The sequence below is a fragment of the Cynocephalus volans genome, chromosome 1, assembly GCF_027409185.1.
Source record: "Cynocephalus volans isolate mCynVol1 chromosome 1, mCynVol1.pri, whole genome shotgun sequence".
Classification (NCBI taxonomy): Eukaryota; Metazoa; Chordata; class Mammalia; order Dermoptera; family Cynocephalidae; genus Cynocephalus; species Cynocephalus volans.
Window position 1 is genome coordinate 246,992,806 of NC_084460.1, and position 21,161 is coordinate 247,013,966.

A 21,161-nucleotide genomic window follows, 5' to 3' on the forward strand; every position below is an offset into this window, starting at 1 on the left:
GCAGAGCACATCTGAGGCTGAGGGGACACAAGAAATTAGAGAGGAGAGCCAGGAACACCATTTATAGGTGTTTCAGTGACAGTTCTGAAGTGTGTAATGCGAAGATGTCCACATTAAGTGAACAGAGAGTTTTCCAGAGGCCACACTGGGCATTCTGAGCTCTCTCCTAAAGTATCAGTGGATGTTAAAGAAAGTTTGCTTGATGGAATGATGAAACATCCTGTGGAGTATATGTGAAACAGAATGAAAGGACACTTGACTACATTGGGAAAAGTCATAAGTGGATTGGAAAATAAAAACATCAGGGTTCTAAAAAAATCTTGATGCATGAAAGCAGCCATGAGCAAGGAAAAAACAAACATATTGTCAAGTCAAAATAAAGATGGTGTGAACAAAGTACTGAAGTCAAGAACCAAAAATTCACTCATAATGATCAGAAATAACCAAAACTTTTTTTTTTCTGACAATACATTTCAGAAATGTGAAATAAGTGATATAACAAGCAAATTACTTATCTAAAAGGACATATACATCTGGGAAAGAAGTGCCACGAGAGAAGAAAAGTTATGAAGAATTACTGTTTGTCACGCTTTGACTCCAGAAAAACCTATTCATTTTCTGCCTAGCCATTTTAACACAATTGTTTGTGTTTTTTAACTATAAGTGCTATTACAGATGGGATGAAACTAAGCAATCATGAGCCAGTCAATGAGCTTGAATTTTCTCCTAAGTCTTTGCTGCATGCTGGAAAAAAAGAAAACTTACATTTACTGAATGCCTACTTTGTGCTACTTACTACTTTAGGCCTTTTGACTTTATTATTTCATTTGAACATCGGTACAACTGTGTAAGGTAGAAAAAATAAGTACTTTAAAGATGAACCTGAAGCTCAGAGAAGTGAAATAAAGTTTACATGGCTGCTACATGGTAGAGCTGATACTCAAATGCTTCTCTCAAGCTTCATCCATCATCCAGGTGTGCTTTGGAATTAAGCCAATCTGAATTCACTTGGTCCTGCTACTTACCAACTTTGTGGTGTGAGCCTAATTAGCCTCTCTGAACTTCAGTCTCTGGTTCTGTAATCTGGGGATACAATACCAATTCTCATAGGGTTCTTTTCAAATAATTAAATTAGTTGATTCATTTATTCATCTATTCAAATGATAGACCACGGAATGAAATGAAGAACTGGGGGGTGGGGTGGTAACTGATTATAACAGTCAATAGATCAAAAGTTTTCTTGAGATGAAAGGACTTCTAAAATAGCAGTACTAAAGCAGGTGAGCTGCATGGGCATGACGAGTCAAGGAGAGATTTCAGAGGTAGCATGGATTCTAAAGTCAACATACAGAGGGTGATATGGGAATAGGTGGCTAGGGATGCAGGAATAGAATCTCCGAGGGAAGGAAGTGGAGAAACTGAAAAATGAGCAATGCATACAAAATATCTAGTAATCAGTTGACCCTTAAGAAATACTAATTCTAAAAACAGTGTAAAAAATTAGAAATGGCAAACATAGGAACATGTTGCTTATCTGTATATCAAAAGGACGAAGGCAAAAAATCTGCCCGAGTGGCAGACAGTACATGTGAACACATCACAGTTGCTGTGGAAATGCATTTGAAGGAAGAAGAGTGCAGTTTCTCACCCTAGCTCCTATCCACCTTACCCTGGTATGACTCACACTCAAGAATATTTCTGCAGGAGGTAGGTGTTCTGTTAATTGCTTTCGTAAGAGTAAATTAAAAAAAAAAAAATCCAAATTAAATACAATAGGAAATCTTAAAAAATTTCAGGCAATATTTACTATTGATAAACATTTGTACACCAGCAGTTCCTTCTGCCTAAGAGGTTCTTCCCAAAGAAATTCACATGGATCAAACCCTCACTTCTTTCAGCTCTCTGGGCAAACATTCCCTTCATCAGAGAACTCCTCTGACCTTCCTATGCAACCTGCCCTCGCCTTCCCCTTCCTCAATCACTCTCTCCTTTCTCTGCTCTGCTTTTCTTTAAAGCACTTATCACCACTGGATATATGAGTATTATACATTTATCTGTTTACTGTCTTTCACATCCTCCTCCCCCCCACCTATAATATAAGCCCCATGAGTAGAGACTTTGCTTTGTTCATTGTTTTATGTCTAGAACCTAGAACAGACTTGAGCATAGAAGCTCAATAAATATTAGTACATTTAATAACTTTTTAAGATCTTAGGTATTCAATAAAAAGAATGGTTTCTCTTTTTTTTTTTGTCTTTTTGTGACCGGCCGCACCAGGCTCAGCCAGTGAGCGCACCGGCCATCCTTATATAGGATCCGACCCTGCGGCGGGAGCACTGTTGTGCTCCCAGCACCGCACTCTCCTGAGTGCGCCACGGGGTCGGCCCTGGTTTCTCATTTTTACATTTAAAAGTTATAAGTTTAGGTGAAGAAAATAAACTAAAATTTCTAGCTACTGTTTTTGTCCTGTTTACCACCCTGAACATTAGGGTTCAGGTAAGAAGATAAACTCTTATTTCATTTAGGGCTCATAGCCTACATGTTCCTTAAATCCAATTTGCTTAGCTCATAGTTCTGTGAAATGCACACTTATGACAGTCCCTTCTAATGATACTCACCACCTTTTATATACCTCGGCAGGAGAAAATACTAAAAATAATTTTTCCAAGCTGTCACATTCAATTAATACTTGGGCGGGGGGGGGGGGGGGGAGGGTGAAAGAGGAGAGAATATTTATTCACCTGCACTTTATTGTTACTTATCTCAAGTTTTAAAAATAGAAAACATTTTTAATCAGAGTATACCCGAGAGCTAAACATTAAGATGGTGGTCCCTCTATTCTTGAACCTAGACATTGGCTAAAATGGATTTATATGTACTTTTAACTTTACTGATACAATCACTATGTTTTCTAATGACCTATTAACCCAAATTAAAAATTAAATAACATTAACTCACCAACAGGGATATAACTTCAAAGCTGAGAGAAAAAGAAATTACCAATCACAAAGAATTTCAATTAAACATTATTTGGCAGTCCAGAAAGAAGAAATGTTATAAATAAGTCCTAATCATGGATAATATAGTTGTGTATTGGTTTAAAGACTAAAATACACCTAGCTTCATCAAAATACTTGTGAGAAAAATTACACATTACCTATTTTGTTCAAGATGTAACATAAAACTTGTAATAAATCCTCTATATATATAAAAAAAAAAGGATGATCACCTGAAAAAGGTTCATAACATCTCACTGACAAAGCAAAATTAAGCTAAAATGTTCATTCACTTATTTTGGCCTTCAGTTACAAATAAAAAGCCACTAAAAATTCATTGCATAGCTTTATAAACAATGAGAAACATTATTATGGGAAAAAATATTTTGTCAATGAAAAAAATCACTGACTCAATGAGCATTTGATCATTTTATTTACAAAAGCAAGACTTACATACCTTTCTGGAGAAACTTTTCAATAACCTTATATGAAGGGGCTTAAGATGTATCAATTATAAAACACAATAAAATGAAAACATTTTTAAAATTTACAAATACAAACCAGTACTTTATACAAGAATTCTCTATAAAGTTCGTCAATCAATGCAAAAAATAATTCATTTCAACTGAATATAAAGCATGTCCAGTTTATGTAATTTTGTTAACTTATTTTTGCTTTGTTGGAGACTTTTCTCTTCGCCGGTCCTGGCTTTTCTTTGATCCTCTGGATTGCTCAGAGTATCTGCTAGACTTTTCCCATCGTCTCTCGGCACCATTCTGATACCTATCTTCGTCACTTCTAGAGCCTGAATGTTTTCTGTTCTTTTCCCTTGACTTTGATCTCTCTTTTCTTCTAAAATTTTCACTGTCCTTGTTTTGGTGTCTATGCTTCTCATTTTCAGAAAAAGAATTTCTTCTCTCTCTTGTTTTCTTTTTAGGTTCACCATGCTTATTCTCCAAATCTATGTACATTTCTTGGTCTCTGTCATTCACAACTCTACTGTAACTATTTCGTTCAAAAGCAACACCTCTGTCTGACATGTATTTTGTTACAGGATCTCTCCAATTTGGATCTCTTGAATTCTGATCTCTGTGGTTATCTGACCTTCTTTCTCTCTCAGTTCTTGTTTCCTGGTGTCTTTGTTCTGGTCTTCTTTCTTCTTGTTTCCTATCATTTGTTTGTTGATTCCTCATCAATTTACCTACTTCTTTACTTCTTCTGGTCTTCCCTTGTCTCTTCTTTCTTACATCTTTAGCTGTATGTGTAAAATGAAACATAGTTACCTTTTATATTAATCTTAATTTTGTAAGTTAACAATCACATTTACTGATGCATTGTAGGTTAACTAATTCAGATAAACTGTATGCAAAGCTAAACTGATTAAATGGAAAGTCTGACAACAAAACACTTTACAAAATGCATAATCTTTAAGAATATACAATATCTCAACATTAGTTACCAAAGTACAAGGGTACTTCAAAAAGTTCATGAAAAGATTCTTGTTATTTTTCAATTCTATTTTTCCATGAACTTTTTGAAGTATACCCGTACTGTTTTGATCCTTAGACTCAAGATAGTAAACAAGAACTTCAATAAACTATAACAAATGTCATAAAAATTTTTACTAAATGACTGGAATGAGGCATTTCCAGTTACAAATTTTATCCAAAAGTGCAAATTCTAGCCCATGTGGATTCTATCATATAAAATATTATGTTACATCTGGTACATAATGAAAATACAATGATCACACATACCAGCAACATCACTTCCAAAAGGTGGGAGTGGGACAACTACATTTGCTCAACAGAATGAATATATATTATTTTTCAAATAAACACCTCTTCCTATGAAAACAATATCTCTGCCGCTATCAGAGAGGTAGTGACTGAACCAATAAGAAAAATGTTAAGATATACAGTCACAGGCTTTATGAGAGCCACAAAGTCTCGGTTTTGGAAAATACTCTTCTAAAAAGGCCTTGAACAATTTAACTTTACTGATACAATCACAAATATAAATACAAAATAATTGTATGGAAATAACTCACCATTTCAAGCTATAAAACAAATTTAATCTCTTTATCTGTACTATTTAATTTGGGTACATAAATCAAAGAGTTGCTCAGATGAAAAAAATTTCTGTCAAATTCATGTGTATAAAGAAAAAAGAAAATATGGTAGAGAACTGCCTATCTTTGCCCTAACTCTACCCAAATCACATTGTACCAACTTCTGTTTCTTCTGCCAAATGCACATGGTACAGTCAGCTAGTTTGCCGCTAAGGACCTATTTCTCTGGTTCCTATCAAACGGATCAACTGAGCTGCACCTATCCAAGCAGAAACCATCTGGCTCTGTGCTAAACCAACATCTCTCTGACTCTACACCATTCTCAGTGCTTTACTGACATTTAAATCCAGACATATAAAAATATGCAATCTCCTCTATCTTCACTATGTTTGCTTTACAATTTCCTAATTTGGGGGCAGTTCATACTGCTTTTAAGCTTTTGAATATTTTATTAATGAAACAAACATCTCTACTGAAATTGTATGAGAAGGCAAATTAATTTTGAATCAGCAAGCTTCCTTATTGTAGCAATTCATGCTGTGTTATCATCTGTTCTCAAAATGAATACCATGAAATAACAAATTCTGTAAAATTAAAAGAGGTGAATGTTAAATGATCAATGTTTGTATATTTCAATTCAAGAATAAAAGTTCCTGTAAGCATCTGGAAACTTGCTTGATAACATAAAACACTGAGAGCCCCACAATTCTGGATGCCACATAGCATGTAAAACACTTTAAAATGTGACAAGCTAGGAAACAAGACTGTAAAGATTAGCCTTCTATCTCCCTGAAGTATTGCATTAAAAAAAACAAAACAAGAAATGAGATACATTTCAGACAAGCAAACAATCTCTGTTCAGATCAAGATACTATAATGGAAGAAAGCAGAATTGGCCTTGGGTAAAACAACATGTTCTTTTTCAGAAAATGTGAACCAGAATCAAACTGAAAAATCTTTTATCATAGCATTTCCACTTTCAAGTAGGATACAGAAGACTGTAGAAGAACTGTGCTGAAAACAACTAGAAATGCCAGATAAAAATTTATAACATCTTTCATTTAAAGGCACTAATGATCTGGAAAAACTTGTGATGCTATAACAGAAGAAAATATTAAAAAAAAAGAAAAGAAAAGAAAAGAAAAAGAATAAGGTTATGTCAAAAGAACATAGGCATTAAGCTGAAGGAACTCCTAAATGCCAACGCTGAAATAGTATTGGACTTATCCGTGAATAAGATAAATAATAAATCTGCAGTACATATATGAGCAAAAGATATACATCCATAATACATAAAGAATTCCTACAAATCAATAGAAAGGCAACTTAATAAAAACAATCAAGCAAACAAACAGCCAAAAGACTTGAGCAGCCACTTAACAAAAAAGAAAATATCCAAATAGACAAGAATAAAGGTGCTGAACTGCTCAGTGTGAAGAGAATGCAAATTAAAACAAAAACCACAATGCAATACCATTCCATTACACACCCACCAGGATGGCTAAAATGAAAAGGGTAGTTAATTTAATGTGTTAACGAAAACGGGAGCTACCGGGACTCTCACATATGACTGGTCGGCGTGTAAATTGGAAGAACCACTTGGAAACTGTTTGGCAGTATTTACTAAAGCTAAATATACGTGCATTCTGTAACACAGCGATTCCATCTATAGGAATATACCCAACAAAAATGTGCATGTGTATGGTCATCAAAAGATATTTATAAGAGTATCCACAGGAACATTATTTGTAAATCTACATATCCATCGAGTAGAAGAGATAAATACATTGTGGTGGAAAACTATACTATAGTATAGAGTGGAAAACTATACTGCAATAGGAATGAATAAACTATAACTAAATGCAATAATATGGATGAATCTCACAAACAATGTAGAAAGAAATAAGCCAGACATAAAGGAGTTCATAATGTATACTTCTAAAGTTAAAACCAGGCAAAACTAATGTATGGAATTACAAATCAGAATAATAGATGCCATGAGGATGGGAGGAGGGCAGCAATGGGGGAAGAAAACAAGGAGAACTTCCGGAATCTGGTAATTCTTGATCTGGGAGCTATATGAACGTGTAGTTCTCTTCATAAAAACTTTAAAATAAAAATACCAGGACAGCTCCGATAAACTAGATCACAGACATTATGAATGGCATTTTAGTCATTGCTCAAATAAATATTTGCCAATGAAATATCTTCATTTCTATAAACAGGATTCCAAAAGGTAATCAGAATATAAATGTAATAGACTATAGACTGCAATAGTGACAGATGATCATTTATGTAATTATGATTTTAAAATAACTGAACTCTAAAATAAATAAGCAATCAAATTATTTTCTTCCCTCATTATAAATATCAGCAGCAATATACTTGTTAGGAAAGAGGAGGAGAAGTGGTGGATTAATGGTATCTAAGTGAATCGTTGTGCGGTATATGCATGTACTAAAACAACACACTATACCCCACAAATAAGTATAAGTAAATGTTAAAATAAAAATAATTAATTACTTAAAAAAAAAAAGACAAATTATAAATGAGTTTTAATACCTGGGCCAGAGCTATGACTGCCGGTAGATGAAGAATCACTCTCTTCGCTGGAAGACTCTGAACTGCTATTATTGCTATCAGAATCAGAGTCAGAGGAGTCAGACTCTGAAGAGGAGGATGCTGAAGAGGAAGAGGATGGGGAGGATTTATTTTGCTCAACATCTGGTTTTTGTGCCACGATGACCTTTGGTGTATTCTTGAGATGCTCACGCAATTCATCCCTAATTAAAAAAATCATCTCTGTTAGATTCTGCTTCAAAGGCAGTATTGAGGTAATTTTATAAGTTGAAAATAAAATTCTGAAAATAATCCTTACGTTAAACCTCCAAGACCTATAGAAGTAAAGAAGTTGATGGCAAAACGAGTGTTTCTTGGATTATCTCGGGGTAATAATCCTTCAAAGAATGGCTGGAGCGTTCTAAAAAGGAAAAACAAAAAATGAACAAAAGAGAACGAAATGTTTAAAGATAAAAAGGCAAAATGCTTATATACTAATTTTTCAGATTTTCTATGTTAAATTAGTAAAAGAAATATAACCAAGTAAGTATGCCATTTATTACATTAGGCTACATAGTATCTAAATGAAATGAGTAGGGTCAAGTGATAATTTACTAAACTTGATTTCTATGATTATACAACAAAGGATTGTTTATTTATTTTTATTGGAACATATTGCAACAGAGGTTTTTAAAAAACTTTTCTATACACATGTCAACACATACACAGAATGAGTGCATGTGCAGAAAATTTAAAAATCTCCTCTGTTGTGTGACACACACACACACACACATGCATGCATACATAGCACTTGGGCAAAGCACTGGGACAGAGGCAGAAGCAGTCAACAAAAGGGAGAAATCAAGGAAAAAGACTGCATATATTTACTATATACGGAGGGGGACAAACAGAAAAGCATTAACAATACAATGTAGTTTTGGACATGAGGTCTTGACTGCCACACTGAATGACTACTCAGTGGAGTCAGAGAAAACTAATAAAAAAAAGTCATAAACAAAGGTAAAATATAAGAATGATTAAGAGTCTGTTAGATCAAGAAGAGAGGGAACTGCCAACAGTAGAAACAGGTAGGAAGGCACGAAAGAGCCAGACGTGCTTCACAAGTTTGGCAATATTGGTATAGCTAAACTGTGGCTTGCTGAAGAGGGAGTAGATGAGTCTGGTAAAGTAGACAGGGGCCAAATAAGTCCAAGCCAAGGCAAGTGGATGGACTGACCCAGAGGCAGCATGTAGAACCCAGGATGGACCTTTGGTAAACTAACACTGGAGAGGCGGGCTAAGGAAGAGACAGAGACTGAGAAGAGGAATGAAAAGAAAGCGAGGAGCCATAAGGAACAAGTGGTCAAATGTGTGAGGCAAAGAAGTGATGGGGAATGAAGATGGGAAAGACTACTGCATTCAACAGTAGTCACAGAAATTTGAAAGGATGATTTCAGTGTGCCTGGAATAGAAGTCAATCTAAGTGGCAATGAGTGATCTGAATAAATAGGAAATAAAAAGTTGAGATAGGGATTACATAATAGTCCTGGAACAAGACTCTAGTTTTGTGTAATAATTTGAACAGTTACATGACTGATATTTACCGGTATAAACTGACAATTGTCCACTGATAATAAAATAGTATCATTCTAAAGCTCAAAATTAAAGTAAAAATGAAAATAAAACTATAAATACTCATCACTGGAAAATTCCAGTGAGCATGCAAAAATAAAATTGTGTTCTAACTAAATTAAAAGAGGCATCAATTCTGCGTTTTCTCTACTTGAATCAAAAACCATCATTAAAAGTTGCATGCTGTCCTATATCAAATAATGTGAGATTCACAGTAGTGACTAATGGATGAAGAAAGTCCTAGAAAGTGTAACTCTTGTTTTTACAACTACAAGTGGACTTATTATTATTATTTTTTTTTAAAGATGACTGGTAAGGGAATCTTAACCCTTGACTTAGTGTTGTCAGCACCACACTCTCCCAAGTGAGTTAACTGGCCATCCCTATATATGGATCCGAACCCGTAGCCTTGCTGTTTTTAGCACCACACTATCCCAAGTGAGCCACAGGCTGGCCCCTAAGAGTGGACATATACCTACTGAGGATAGTAAGAATAAAAAGTGCTTAATGACAAACTTACTCATCCTTTAATCTTGCATTAAGTTTAGGAAGACCCATGTATTCACAAAGTTCCTGAAAAAATATTTTGACAAAAATTCTACTGGATGACGTAGTGGTTTCTTCACTCAGTTTTATACATTCAAGAACCTGAAAATTAAAATTTAAAGAAGATAATTTTATTTTGGTTTTCAAAAGATGGCACAAAGTTACCAATATTTATAAATTTAAGTGTCTACTGAAATTATGATATATTCTCATCTTCAACCAGAATTACCTCTGAATATCTTCCCGTATGCTGACATGTATCGTTTCTTGGCAAAGTTTAAGACTACTTCTCTATACTAATTTTCAAAATGTTAACATGCTATAGAAATAGATTTCATTCTCTTTCTTGAGTAATGTGCTTTTTATAGAAGGGAAGATATCCTGTCCTGAGCATATAATGCTGTAGCAAAGATTACTAGCTCCTAAACCTCATTCATAAAAATGTGATGTATATGAGGGTTGAGAGCAAAATGCCACTTAGAGCATTAGGCTACAGCTTTGTGTAGCACATATAATAAACGAATAAAGCAAAGACAAAAGGAATGATGGCTTATTCTGAATACTAAGAATGCAGCTTGAAAACCAAAACTCAAACATAGATATTTTAGGGCAAATAATAATAAAAGTAACCTCCAGTTTTTATGGGTGATATGTTCCAGGAACACATTTGTTAGTCAATTGTTTAAAACTTTGATTTCATTTTCTCAAAGGGGTGGGGGAGTAAAAAAATATTATAATTGGGTTCCTGGGCTAGCTTACAAATGCCTATTAATGTAGCTGGACATACTACTTAAAGTACTGAAAAAACCTATCCAATATTTATAAAATCAGTGATGTTGCTCCATACTGTCATTGGATTATGGTATTCTACAATGTAATTCTCTTCTTTCTCTTCTCCTGCATGTAATTTTTAAAAAATTCCTTTAGTAACTTTGCTTTTCTTATAACCCACCATATTCTACTTTGTATTGTTGCTAAGCGCAATATCTTACCTCTTCTCTTATGCAGTAACCTCCTTGAAAGCAGAGACCACATATAACTTACTCTGAATGACCAGTACCTCTCCCAGTGACTGGGTACATAGATAGTGGCTAAATAATGATGGTTGAATGAATAGTAGTTGTTCAATAAATGCCAGCTTAATGAATGCATTTCAAATTCCAATCCAGTGCACATTTCCCCATCAAGAATATATCTTTCCTTCTTCAAACTATGACTACAGGATCTCTTCCCTATCACTTTACCCAACCTCAATGTCTGCTAAAAAGAACAGATCCTGCTAGGACAATCATTTCTCTTGAGTCCCAACAGGAGGAACCATGGAGAGTTACTTCCTCAGGAAACAGAAAAAGTAATTCAGAGACATATGTACATCCAAAATAGCGCTGTATGTGGATATGACTGTGTACTCGTGTGTGTACGCAAAGGAGATGAAAATCTAATATTTTCCCTGAAAATATTCCTAGTAATCACTATTAAAAAGCATTGTGGTTTGTGTTGTTAATATAATCCAGAATGGTATTTCTTATATTTTACTTAGCTTTTTAATCCCATGTTACATGAATATAATCTCAAAAATAGGTGTTATATTGGCTGGCCAGTTAACTGAGTTGGTAAGAGCACAGCCTTACAACACCAAGGTCAAGGGTTCAGATCCCTGTACGGGCCAGCAACCAAAAAAAAAAAAAAAGATACCTGTTATAGTAAAGTTTACTACATATTTCATTTTAAAACACATTTCCTAATAGGACAAGTATGGCTAGGTTATACTTAATACCTATTTGAGAATAACAGGGGATTAGAAAGGAAGTATAAATATTGACCCATCTACTTACACTCCAAGGAAGTGAATCAGTGTATAAAAGGTGAGCAAACATCTTAGCAACATTTCTCAATTTATTTGTTTCCAAGCGATGGATGGTATCATACTGTTCTTTGAATATACTTTCAAAGGATTCCATGTATTCTTTTTTTAGCATGCAAAATCGCTAATAAATAAAAAACTGAATGTCAATACCATTAAAAATTCCATGTCAATACAATTATAAGCATACTAATCCTCCTACATTTACTAAATCAACACAATATATATTTTGTATATCTTCAAAAAACATATAACATATCACTAAATCTTTGTGTTATACGATGCTCAAAAAAGAAGTTAATATATGTGGTTTCTATTTACCTGAACTTATAATAGACACATACATTTATATACTATATACATATACTTCTACCATGTGGGTGGAGCTTGGCTCTAAAAAAAATACTTTACTAGGGTTGCCTGAACATGTTCTTGGCTTTAGAAACTTCTTTAAGTTTTTGAAAAGACAGAATTTAATTGTCCTCTATTGGGAGATTGTTAAAAAAGCATGTAGAATTTCAAAAAGTTCTGAAGAGTGGTATGCAAAGTTAAGGCCCTGCAAAAATCAAGTGGGAAAGGAGGAAGCTGAAGGGAGTGGGAAACCTGACAAAGGGGAGAACAATTTGCCTTTAGCATAAAGATATGTTGAGATATGTTGTATATTAGACCAAACCACAAAGCAGAATCATTAATTCACAAACTTCATGTTAAAAATTCCCTTAGCGCTCCTATTAAATCTGGCATGAAAAAGGAGGGTGGAACTCACCCCAGCTAATAAGCCAAAAAATTTCTCATATGTCCTCTGTTGGGCACAGCAATCAAGTATCATGTTGCAGAGTTCTTTCTATTTGGAAGAAAAATTACATTAATGATTCAAATCACAACACTGTATGATAATTTACCAATATGACAGCAACTGCCTGCATTTTAAAATAAGGGCTTAAAAAACTTTGAAAACCTTCTGAACTTCAGTTAACAGGACAAAATAAAAACCTTCAATCTATGTTAAGCTTGTATTTTAAAGCCTTTGGTCTGGCTGACAGCTTTCTAGGTATTTATGCTGATTAGATTAATTATAAAATTCGAAATTCACATAGGTTTGAACCACTTCAAGAAAACCTAGTATATGAAATAGAGATACATCAGAGAGAGACTGAATATACTGTATTCTACAAGGATTATATGCAGAATTCTAGACTCACCAACAAACCATCTAACAGTTCAGTTATACACATACTAAAGACATAAACTCAATTGTTACGGAACATATTTAGTTAGTATGGAAAAGACAAAACATGATGACTCTTTACAGAGGTATGAATAGGTACAACTTCAATGTTTTCTTAAATGACCCTCTGGTTGATAAAGAAAAAATATATTTAAAAGAAGAAAGAAAAAGAAAAAAAAAAAAAAACCAAAAAACACTTCTATGGCTGAATTTTCTAGCCCCAAAATAAATGTTATGCATATAGATCTATCTATAGATAGGTCTCTACAAATAGATGAAATCATTCCATACTGTTGGAATAATATATTGTCCAACTGGTTGTATAGGTGCCTTAAAAACCTCTCTGTGAAAATTTGATTGAACTAATAAATAAATCCCTGATCAGAAATACTATAATCACAAATCACAAATGGGGTTTTTAGTTAACAAATATTAATTATTAGTTCCTGAAAGATAATAAAATATGTATTGATTATAGCAATTTTATAGAGGGAGAAACTCAGGCAACATAAAGTGAATGAAGACAAAATGACAAAAGGCATAAATTCATTCTCTGACCACCGCTGTAGAATTGACTGAATACCTTTTTCTATAAAATATTTATCAGTAAGTTTAAAATAAATTTTTTCCAAGTATAGTAACTGCAGTGTATCTGCCTTCTATATACAGAAAGCAAGTCTATAAAAATAAAATATGTATCCTATCAGTTTTTACCTTTATATTTTCAATTAACAATTTTGACATTTTCCATATTTAATAACAGGGGATGCAGCCTAGGTAAAAACTGTAAATATTAAAAAAAAAAAAAAACAGGTAGGTAAGTATTTACTGCACATATTTAAGTAAACAATTTGCATCACAGTCTCCAGGGACAGGACTCAGGGCAAGAGGTAGGCAGGGAACCCTGCAGAAGCATAGAACAGACACTCTAGAATTGTGCTGTGAAGCATGGTATAAACTAGCCACAAGGGGCTATTTAAACTGAAATTATTTAAAATTACACAAAATCAAAATTTTAGTTCCTTAGTCACTAAATTAATTTAGCTCAATTAGCCATATTTCAGGGACTCAAAATCTATATGTGACTAGTGGCTACTATATTACTTTCAAATGCCATTATTTGAAAAAAATGCTAGATTTTTTTTTTTTTTTAGAGATTAGTCACAAGTTACTTCAATTAAATAAAATGTTCATAAATGTTAAGTTCTGAAAAGGTGTACTTTATCAGAATTTCATACAGTACTGAAAATTTTAAATGAGATTTTTCTAAATTCTGCCACACAGTACGTTAACTTGATATATACTAAAATTCATTTTCAACTTTTCCTACTGACATTGTGTTTTATAATAATATAGCAGTTAATTGGATTTTAAACAATAAAACATGGTAATATGTTAATTGCTAATAGCCAGCAATACCTGAAAAACAAATTACTTTCCTCCCTAGACTAAATGCAATTATAAAAGTTATTCCCTGTGGCTAACAGTAATTAAATATTTTAACATTATAATTAAATATTATAGCCATTTTAGGAGTCATCTGAGTGCATTAAAATAGATGCACTAAGATACTCTTTATCAAAATATGTTGAGATTAGTTCTAGAACAACTATCTTCTAGATTAATATTAATAAAATTTTTAATGAATTATATTTCTCAAATAATGTGACAAGATCACACAGTTATTTTAGTGTCAACTAAAATTTTAAAGGTTAATTTACTAATTTATTTCCTTCCAATGATGACATATCAATTGCAGCCAGAATACAAATAGGTATACTATTATTAATATGCCAGTAAACAAACTTAGAAAGGGAAAAAAATACTTTTTTAATCTGAGAAGAATAAATTTTTCTCATGATCCCATACCATGGCATTTTAAGAATAAATCTATACTCTATTACAAAGATTGGCAACCTTTTTCTATAAAGGGCCAGAGAGTAAATATTTTAGGCTGTAGAGCCCATATAGTCTCGTTGAAACTACTCTTTTTACTGCTGGGTGTGAAAAGAGCCATAAACAATACATCAATGAACAAGCATGGCTATATTCCAATAAAACTTTATTTATGAAAACATGCAGTGGGCCAGGGCCACAATCTGCCAAGCCATGTAAGAGATAATATTTAAAGCTGTAAAAAAAATATTACATTTAATAGTGACTTAGCTCAGATAATCAAAAAGATCTAGAAGAACTAGGAACCGAACAGTCTATTATAGCTGATGCATTCACTCGGCATCTGTGCCAGGTCTACCATATGTAGGTGTAAAAAACAAAACAACCAAAGCCTTGGCTCAGGTTTCACGGACCTAAAATATAGATGGGGCAGGGAGCAAAATACACACTATACATAAGAAAATAACTATGAAAAAAACCCCCAAGATAATCTATTCAATCCAGTCTCTACTATCCTTGGCATTAGGGTTCTGATGAACAGTGAAACATACCAAGTTATAAGACAATGAGTCCCATGGGGAGAAGAGGGTACCATATGTAACCCTAGGGATTGCTGAATCCCTGACACCTTGCCAAGTGCCTGACACATAGTATATGCTGAATACATTTTTGTTAAATAAATTAATGAGTAAAAAAAACCATAGATTCTTCTATATCTAACTAGAGCAATGTAACAACATGTGCTGCGACCTTTATAATTTCTACCACAAAAGAATGCCTTAGTGCATAAAGAAGATGGATCAGGTAATTCATTAAAAAACAAATTTCCTATTGTTTTTAAGCCACAATTTGATTTAAGAGGCAACCACTCAAAAATTCTATGTAAAGTGCAGTGTCCCATTCAAGCAGACAATTTAACTCACTGGAAATACCGAGGACTTTTGAGTTATTTTAAAATTATAGAAAACCTACATTTTAAACATGAATATTAGCACTGAGCTATTCTCTCAATTCACAAAACCTAACTATTAAATGCCTTAAACATTTTAATAACCAATATATGTTTCCTAATAGAAAGAAAAAAAAGTATTAACATACTGTCTGACTTTCAGGAAACTCCATTTTCAGTAATTTGTGAGCACATTCTTCAAAATCTAAACTGTGGAGATAAGACAGTCACAACAGTTAAAAACCTGCAGCAAAACTGTAGCACTCTTTTATATATAAGAATCTTACTTTAATAATTATCTTGAATAATCTTTTTTTAAATTGCAATTTCATATTATTACATTGTGCATATGAAGAAATCATGGCTCTTAACTCTACAAAGAATGATACATACTAAAACATGGATGAACCCTGAACTACATTAAGTGAAAGAAGCCAGACACAAAAGCTATATATATGATTTCATTTATATAAAATGTCCAGAACAGGCAAAACCATAGACACAGAAAGTAGATTAAGGGAAAAAGGGAGTGACTGCTAATAGTTACAGGATTTAGTTCTGGAGTAATAAAATGTTCTGGAATTACATACTGGTGATGGTTGTACAACTCTGTGAACATACTAAAACTGCTAATTTAGTGGTATACTTTAAAATGAGTGAATTTTATGATATGTGACTAAAATCTCAACTTAAAAAAGACAAAAAAAGAGAGAGAAGTATATGAATTGGTTTTTATTATTCCCTCAAGCCAACCAACCTCAAGCCATAACTAGTCAGATAAAAGGGTTTCTGTTAAATGTATTTTCCTCATTTTAAGGTGAAAAAACAATATTATGCATACTATGTAAGTTTCTCTCATTTCTGTAACAATATTATGCTTATCAAATATTCTTTATCTCCAAATTGGTCACCGAAGTACAACAGTAGTAAATTCTTAAGTATTAGCAATATCTTTTCCTTCAAACATCAGAGAGTAATAACTGCACATAAAGAATTTATTAACTGTCCTGATTTGATAATCCAAATATAAGTACTCTACGTCTGGGAAACCAGACCCCATATCTCAAGGAATGCTTTCCAACCAACACTGAAAGTTTTCCCGAGAGCCAGCTGTTCTGTTCTACATTTACTTGTCAAATAAATCTAAGGAAGAAAAAGATCAATAAATATATTCAAAAGCTTAAGTAAAACAACATGCTTAACAATGAGGACAAAGACAAATGAAAGCTTTAAAATGTTAACAATTATTTCATAAATATTTCTAACTTGCTAAAATTTCTAAGAAATGTATTTTTATTCACCAGTCACAAATGAACACCTAAATTAGTAACAATAACTGGAGGCAAAAACACTTATAGGATACTATCCTGATTTAGGATTATACATAATTAGGATTTCAGAAAGATTTAGAGACAATCTGATTCAATCCTTTCATTTTTATAGATAAGAAAAATGAGACTCAGAGGTGTTGTGAGATTTGCTCCTGGCCACACAGTCCCTGAAGTAGGACTTGAACAAAGAAATACGAGGGTACTTCAAAAAGTCTTTGGAAAAATAGAACTGAAAGATACAGGGATTTTTCCATGGACTTTTTGAAGTACCCTCATACTTACGTTTTCTCATCCACTATGTCATAAGAAAAGGCCATAACTAATATTTCATTTGAAAAGTAGTTTCTTGAAATGTATACTATGTACTATGTGTTTAGAGAAACTATAAAAGCCCTAATTAAGACAGGAGCAAACACAGGTCAAATTTCTCATGCTTAAAATCCCAGCATGGAAAAATAAATGATATATTTGATTATACTGTTACTCCACCTACGTTTAATAGATATTGCAAACTTCTTACATTTTTCTACACTGCTAAGTATTTCCACTTCTCCCTGATCCAAGTTAGGAAGAGGTGAAAGATGCTCCAGGAGCTCAGCATGGCACCTAGTGCTCACTCATCACTTTCACAAGTTATCTTGGTTCATATCCAAACACAGGGCTTCCATATTTTATAAAAACTAAGTATAAAAATAGGAATAACCAAAATAAATTGCAAGGAAAAAAAATGCTTTCACACAGTGCACATATGAATTAAATTTAAAATATCTTCAATATACTTCAACTAAGAGAATTAGCAAACTTAATATGAAATTCATTCAGGAATAATGCTAATATATTTGCACCTTTTGTACAATGTTCAAACCCTCACTCTTTTGATAATACCAGGGAAAATCATTACCCACTGGAATATAATAATTATGAAATTAGTTTTACAGTTCATCTATATTCCTCAGCTCCTATTATTTATTAGGTCTCATAAGCACAACAGGGCAATGAAGCAATGGAATAATAACAAAACAAAACAAAAAAAAACCTACCAGGAAAGAGATTTTATAACAAGTGATATTAAACAATATCTAGCATTAAAGATCAAAACATTAAGCTGTAGTCAACAAACTTCAATGAGTTTGAAATGCCAAAAAGTATAAAAACAGATGTGACTTTCTTTTCCATGTTTTTTTTTCTTTAAACAGAATTAGTACTCAGAAAAAACCCCTGAAATTTCTGAAAAACAAGTAGCTGCTAAAGAAATTTTACTACTTTCCTTTTATCTAATAAGTGAAATATCAGGGAGAAAGTCAGCTGTACCACATTCTATTTTCCTTGTTCTTGCTTTATTTTCAAAGTATTTAATGACTCCTTACACCAAGACCATTTTAAAGTTGCACTAATTATAAATATTAAGTAAATTAATTTACAATAATGCCAGTTTCCAAGATATGTTTACAAATGGTTTTGTTGATATGTTCAAATTAAGAAACTTTAAATTGGTGGGGACATGGTAGACCACCTCCCTCTGATAATCACAGCTTCAGTAATACAAAATCAGACTACTGATGAACATCATTTAAAATCAAGAACAAAGAGGAATGATTTATTTTCAATAGCAAAGAAAACTATATAGATTTATATTGTGTAAATAAAAAAGGGTAATTTAAAGAGCCGTAACAGTAGGAAGACAAGAGTATTGGTGAGAACATTCAACAAAAAGAAATTTAAAAAGTGGAATCCCCACACAGTTCAGTTGCTGGAACTTACTTTTGTTTACAAGATTTTCAAAAGTGAACTTTTTGTATAAAATGCCCTGATAGCCACCTGACTTAATGATTACATTCTATTCTTGATTTCTAGTCTGGTATAATAGAAACAGAAGAATTTTGAAAAGTATTAAAAGCTGGAAAAAACAGACACATAAAAATCTGTAATCTCCAACATCCCCTCAAGATACCTACTGTTGATACATTAATGAATTATTTCTAGAATCTGCCTGTCTATTTTGACAATTAAGATAATATTACAAGCACCGTTCTATACAGTCTAGTTTTTTCCCACCTAACATTATATCAGACCATCTGCCCACATTTAGAATAATTTTCCATTAACCTAATTTTCAATGGTAGCATAATAGACATTTTGATTATTTGTGATGAACAATAATATTGTCTCCATTTTTTTGTACCATAAAATTCTTACATAGTTTTTTGTCAATATTTATTTCTTTCTGAAATATAATAATGAAAAAGAAAAGGTCAAATGACTTGGACAGTAAGCCCTTGATTCATGTTTCCAAAAGGTTTTCCATAACAAATCTTCCAATATAAATTCTCACCAATAATGTTTAAATCTATCTCACAAAAATCATCATTAGTACTGAGTACTGCTGCTTTAAAAAACAAAAAAAATCTCAGCTTTTTTAATGACCAATAATAACTCTTCTTTGTCTAGAGTGATATTTGATAACATTTTTAATCATGTTTTATAACTTCATTATATGAATCTCCAATCCAAGTTCCTTAAATACCTGTCTATTGAAGTCTTGGGTTTCTTTTCTAACATTTGTAAGAATTTTTGAGTATGGTAACCCTTGTCATACATAAATTTTTCTTTTTACTAGGCATTTAGGAGCTGGGAACTCTTAACAACTTCCAACACATAAGATGGTACTTATTGCTACCAGGATTGGTACTACTATGTAACAGTGGCTGTTACTTGTTTCTTAATACTTTATCAAGTATTTTGTGTGATGTAGCGATTACCAAACTAGATCAACAATAACAAAAAAGTCTTTTAAATAATTGTTCAAAGAGCTCCACTGTAACTCTTCAAAGTTAATGTTAATAGCAACAGTAAAACTGTGAATCTGCTGCTTACAACTGATTACTGTCGGATTTCTAAAATAGGACCGACAAATGAAAGGTCAAACTCTATTTAAGAATATTTATCTATAACAAAAAAATTTCTCATCTTCTACTTTTATATTAAAAAAAAATAAATAAATAACAGTTTTCTCTTTCATGTGAAAGGCAAAGAAATAGGTAAGGATAAACAAAAACATTTCCAGTCACTGTTTTGCTGTTTAAAATTTTTCTATTTGAAGATGAATCTAAAGCCAAAAAATTTTCAGACAGACTGAAAACAAGATGACTCCTACTTATGAATCATTATTGCTATTACATCATACTAAATGGAAATATAAAAAACTTAGTAACAAAACAAAACTGAGAAAACATTACTCTTCCAGTAAAATGTAAACACTGTGCCTACTAAATCAATAGGTTGATTCACATACAAAATAACAGACACATTAAGCATTTAACATTCTCATCTATTTTTCTTCAAAACCAAACTCAGACTTCAAAGGGAATAGGTTTTGTTTTCATGACATAAGAGAAGTTCTTACTTAACATTACTTTAGAGGGTCTTCAAAACATTCCTACACTTAATTTCTATTTCCATCATACATTCATTTACATGTGCATAGCAAAACAGTGTCCAAAAGTCATCACAACAGTGCTTCTCTGCTTAGAACCAGAATTAGAAACCAAATTAAAAAAAAAAAAATTAATTTTCCATTATACAATTAAATACTGTGCTAGCTTGTAATACAGAGCGGTTTTCAGGTTTTTATTGTGATATTTAACTACAAAAGAAATAGACACACACACACACACACACAAAAAAAAAAAACCCACACACATTTAATTATGTAACACAATTAGACCTTCCAAATAAGACAATTTGCTCTTAAAACAAAGAACCAATAGTAGGGATCTCTGAGCCTGGGCATAAGTTAGGGGTAGAGAAAAAGATAGTTTGAGAATGCTGAAATGGTGTCTAGTTTGCTGTTTGTCAGATTCTAAAATGTATCCTGATCTCCTCATCCATTCTTTATCAAAAACAAGCAAACAAAAAGAATCACCTGAGCTATAGGGTCTTACCTTGACTGAATAGCAAGATAAATTGTACGACGAAATGAGACCAGATTAATTTCTGTTTTGTCATGAATAGTCACTTTTTGTCCTGTAAGAAATTAAACATAATAAAATTACAAAACTACAAAAGTAAATGTCAGGAACTTAAAATGTA

The 21,161-nt window shown here is 32.7% G+C and overlaps 1 protein-coding gene across 5 annotated transcripts in view; it reads right to left on the reverse strand.

The window, feature by feature from the left end:
• Window positions 1–3,494: 3,494 nt before the first annotated feature.
• Window positions 3,495–21,161, reverse strand: part of CWC22 (CWC22 spliceosome associated protein homolog) — a 51,239-nt gene continuing 33,572 nt past the window's right edge. For 4 of the 5 annotated variants that reach the window (XM_063094014.1, XM_063094022.1, XM_063094005.1 and 1 more), the window contains exons 13-20: window positions 21,014–21,095; window positions 15,891–15,951; window positions 12,435–12,512; window positions 11,640–11,792; window positions 9,779–9,906; window positions 7,946–8,047; window positions 7,630–7,850; window positions 3,495–4,251 (exon numbers count right to left, since the gene is read on the reverse strand). In XM_063094014.1, coding sequence (XP_062950084.1) covers window positions 3,662–4,251; window positions 7,630–7,850; window positions 7,946–8,047; window positions 9,779–9,906; window positions 11,640–11,792; window positions 12,435–12,512; window positions 15,891–15,951; window positions 21,014–21,095 — 1,415 coding nt within the window. In that variant the 3' untranslated portion in view covers window positions 3,495–3,661. The remainder of the gene's footprint in view (window positions 4,252–7,629; window positions 7,851–7,945; window positions 8,048–9,778; window positions 9,907–11,639; window positions 11,793–12,434; window positions 12,513–15,890; window positions 15,952–21,013; window positions 21,096–21,161) is intronic. The other variant, XM_063094039.1, reaches the window with a different exon arrangement.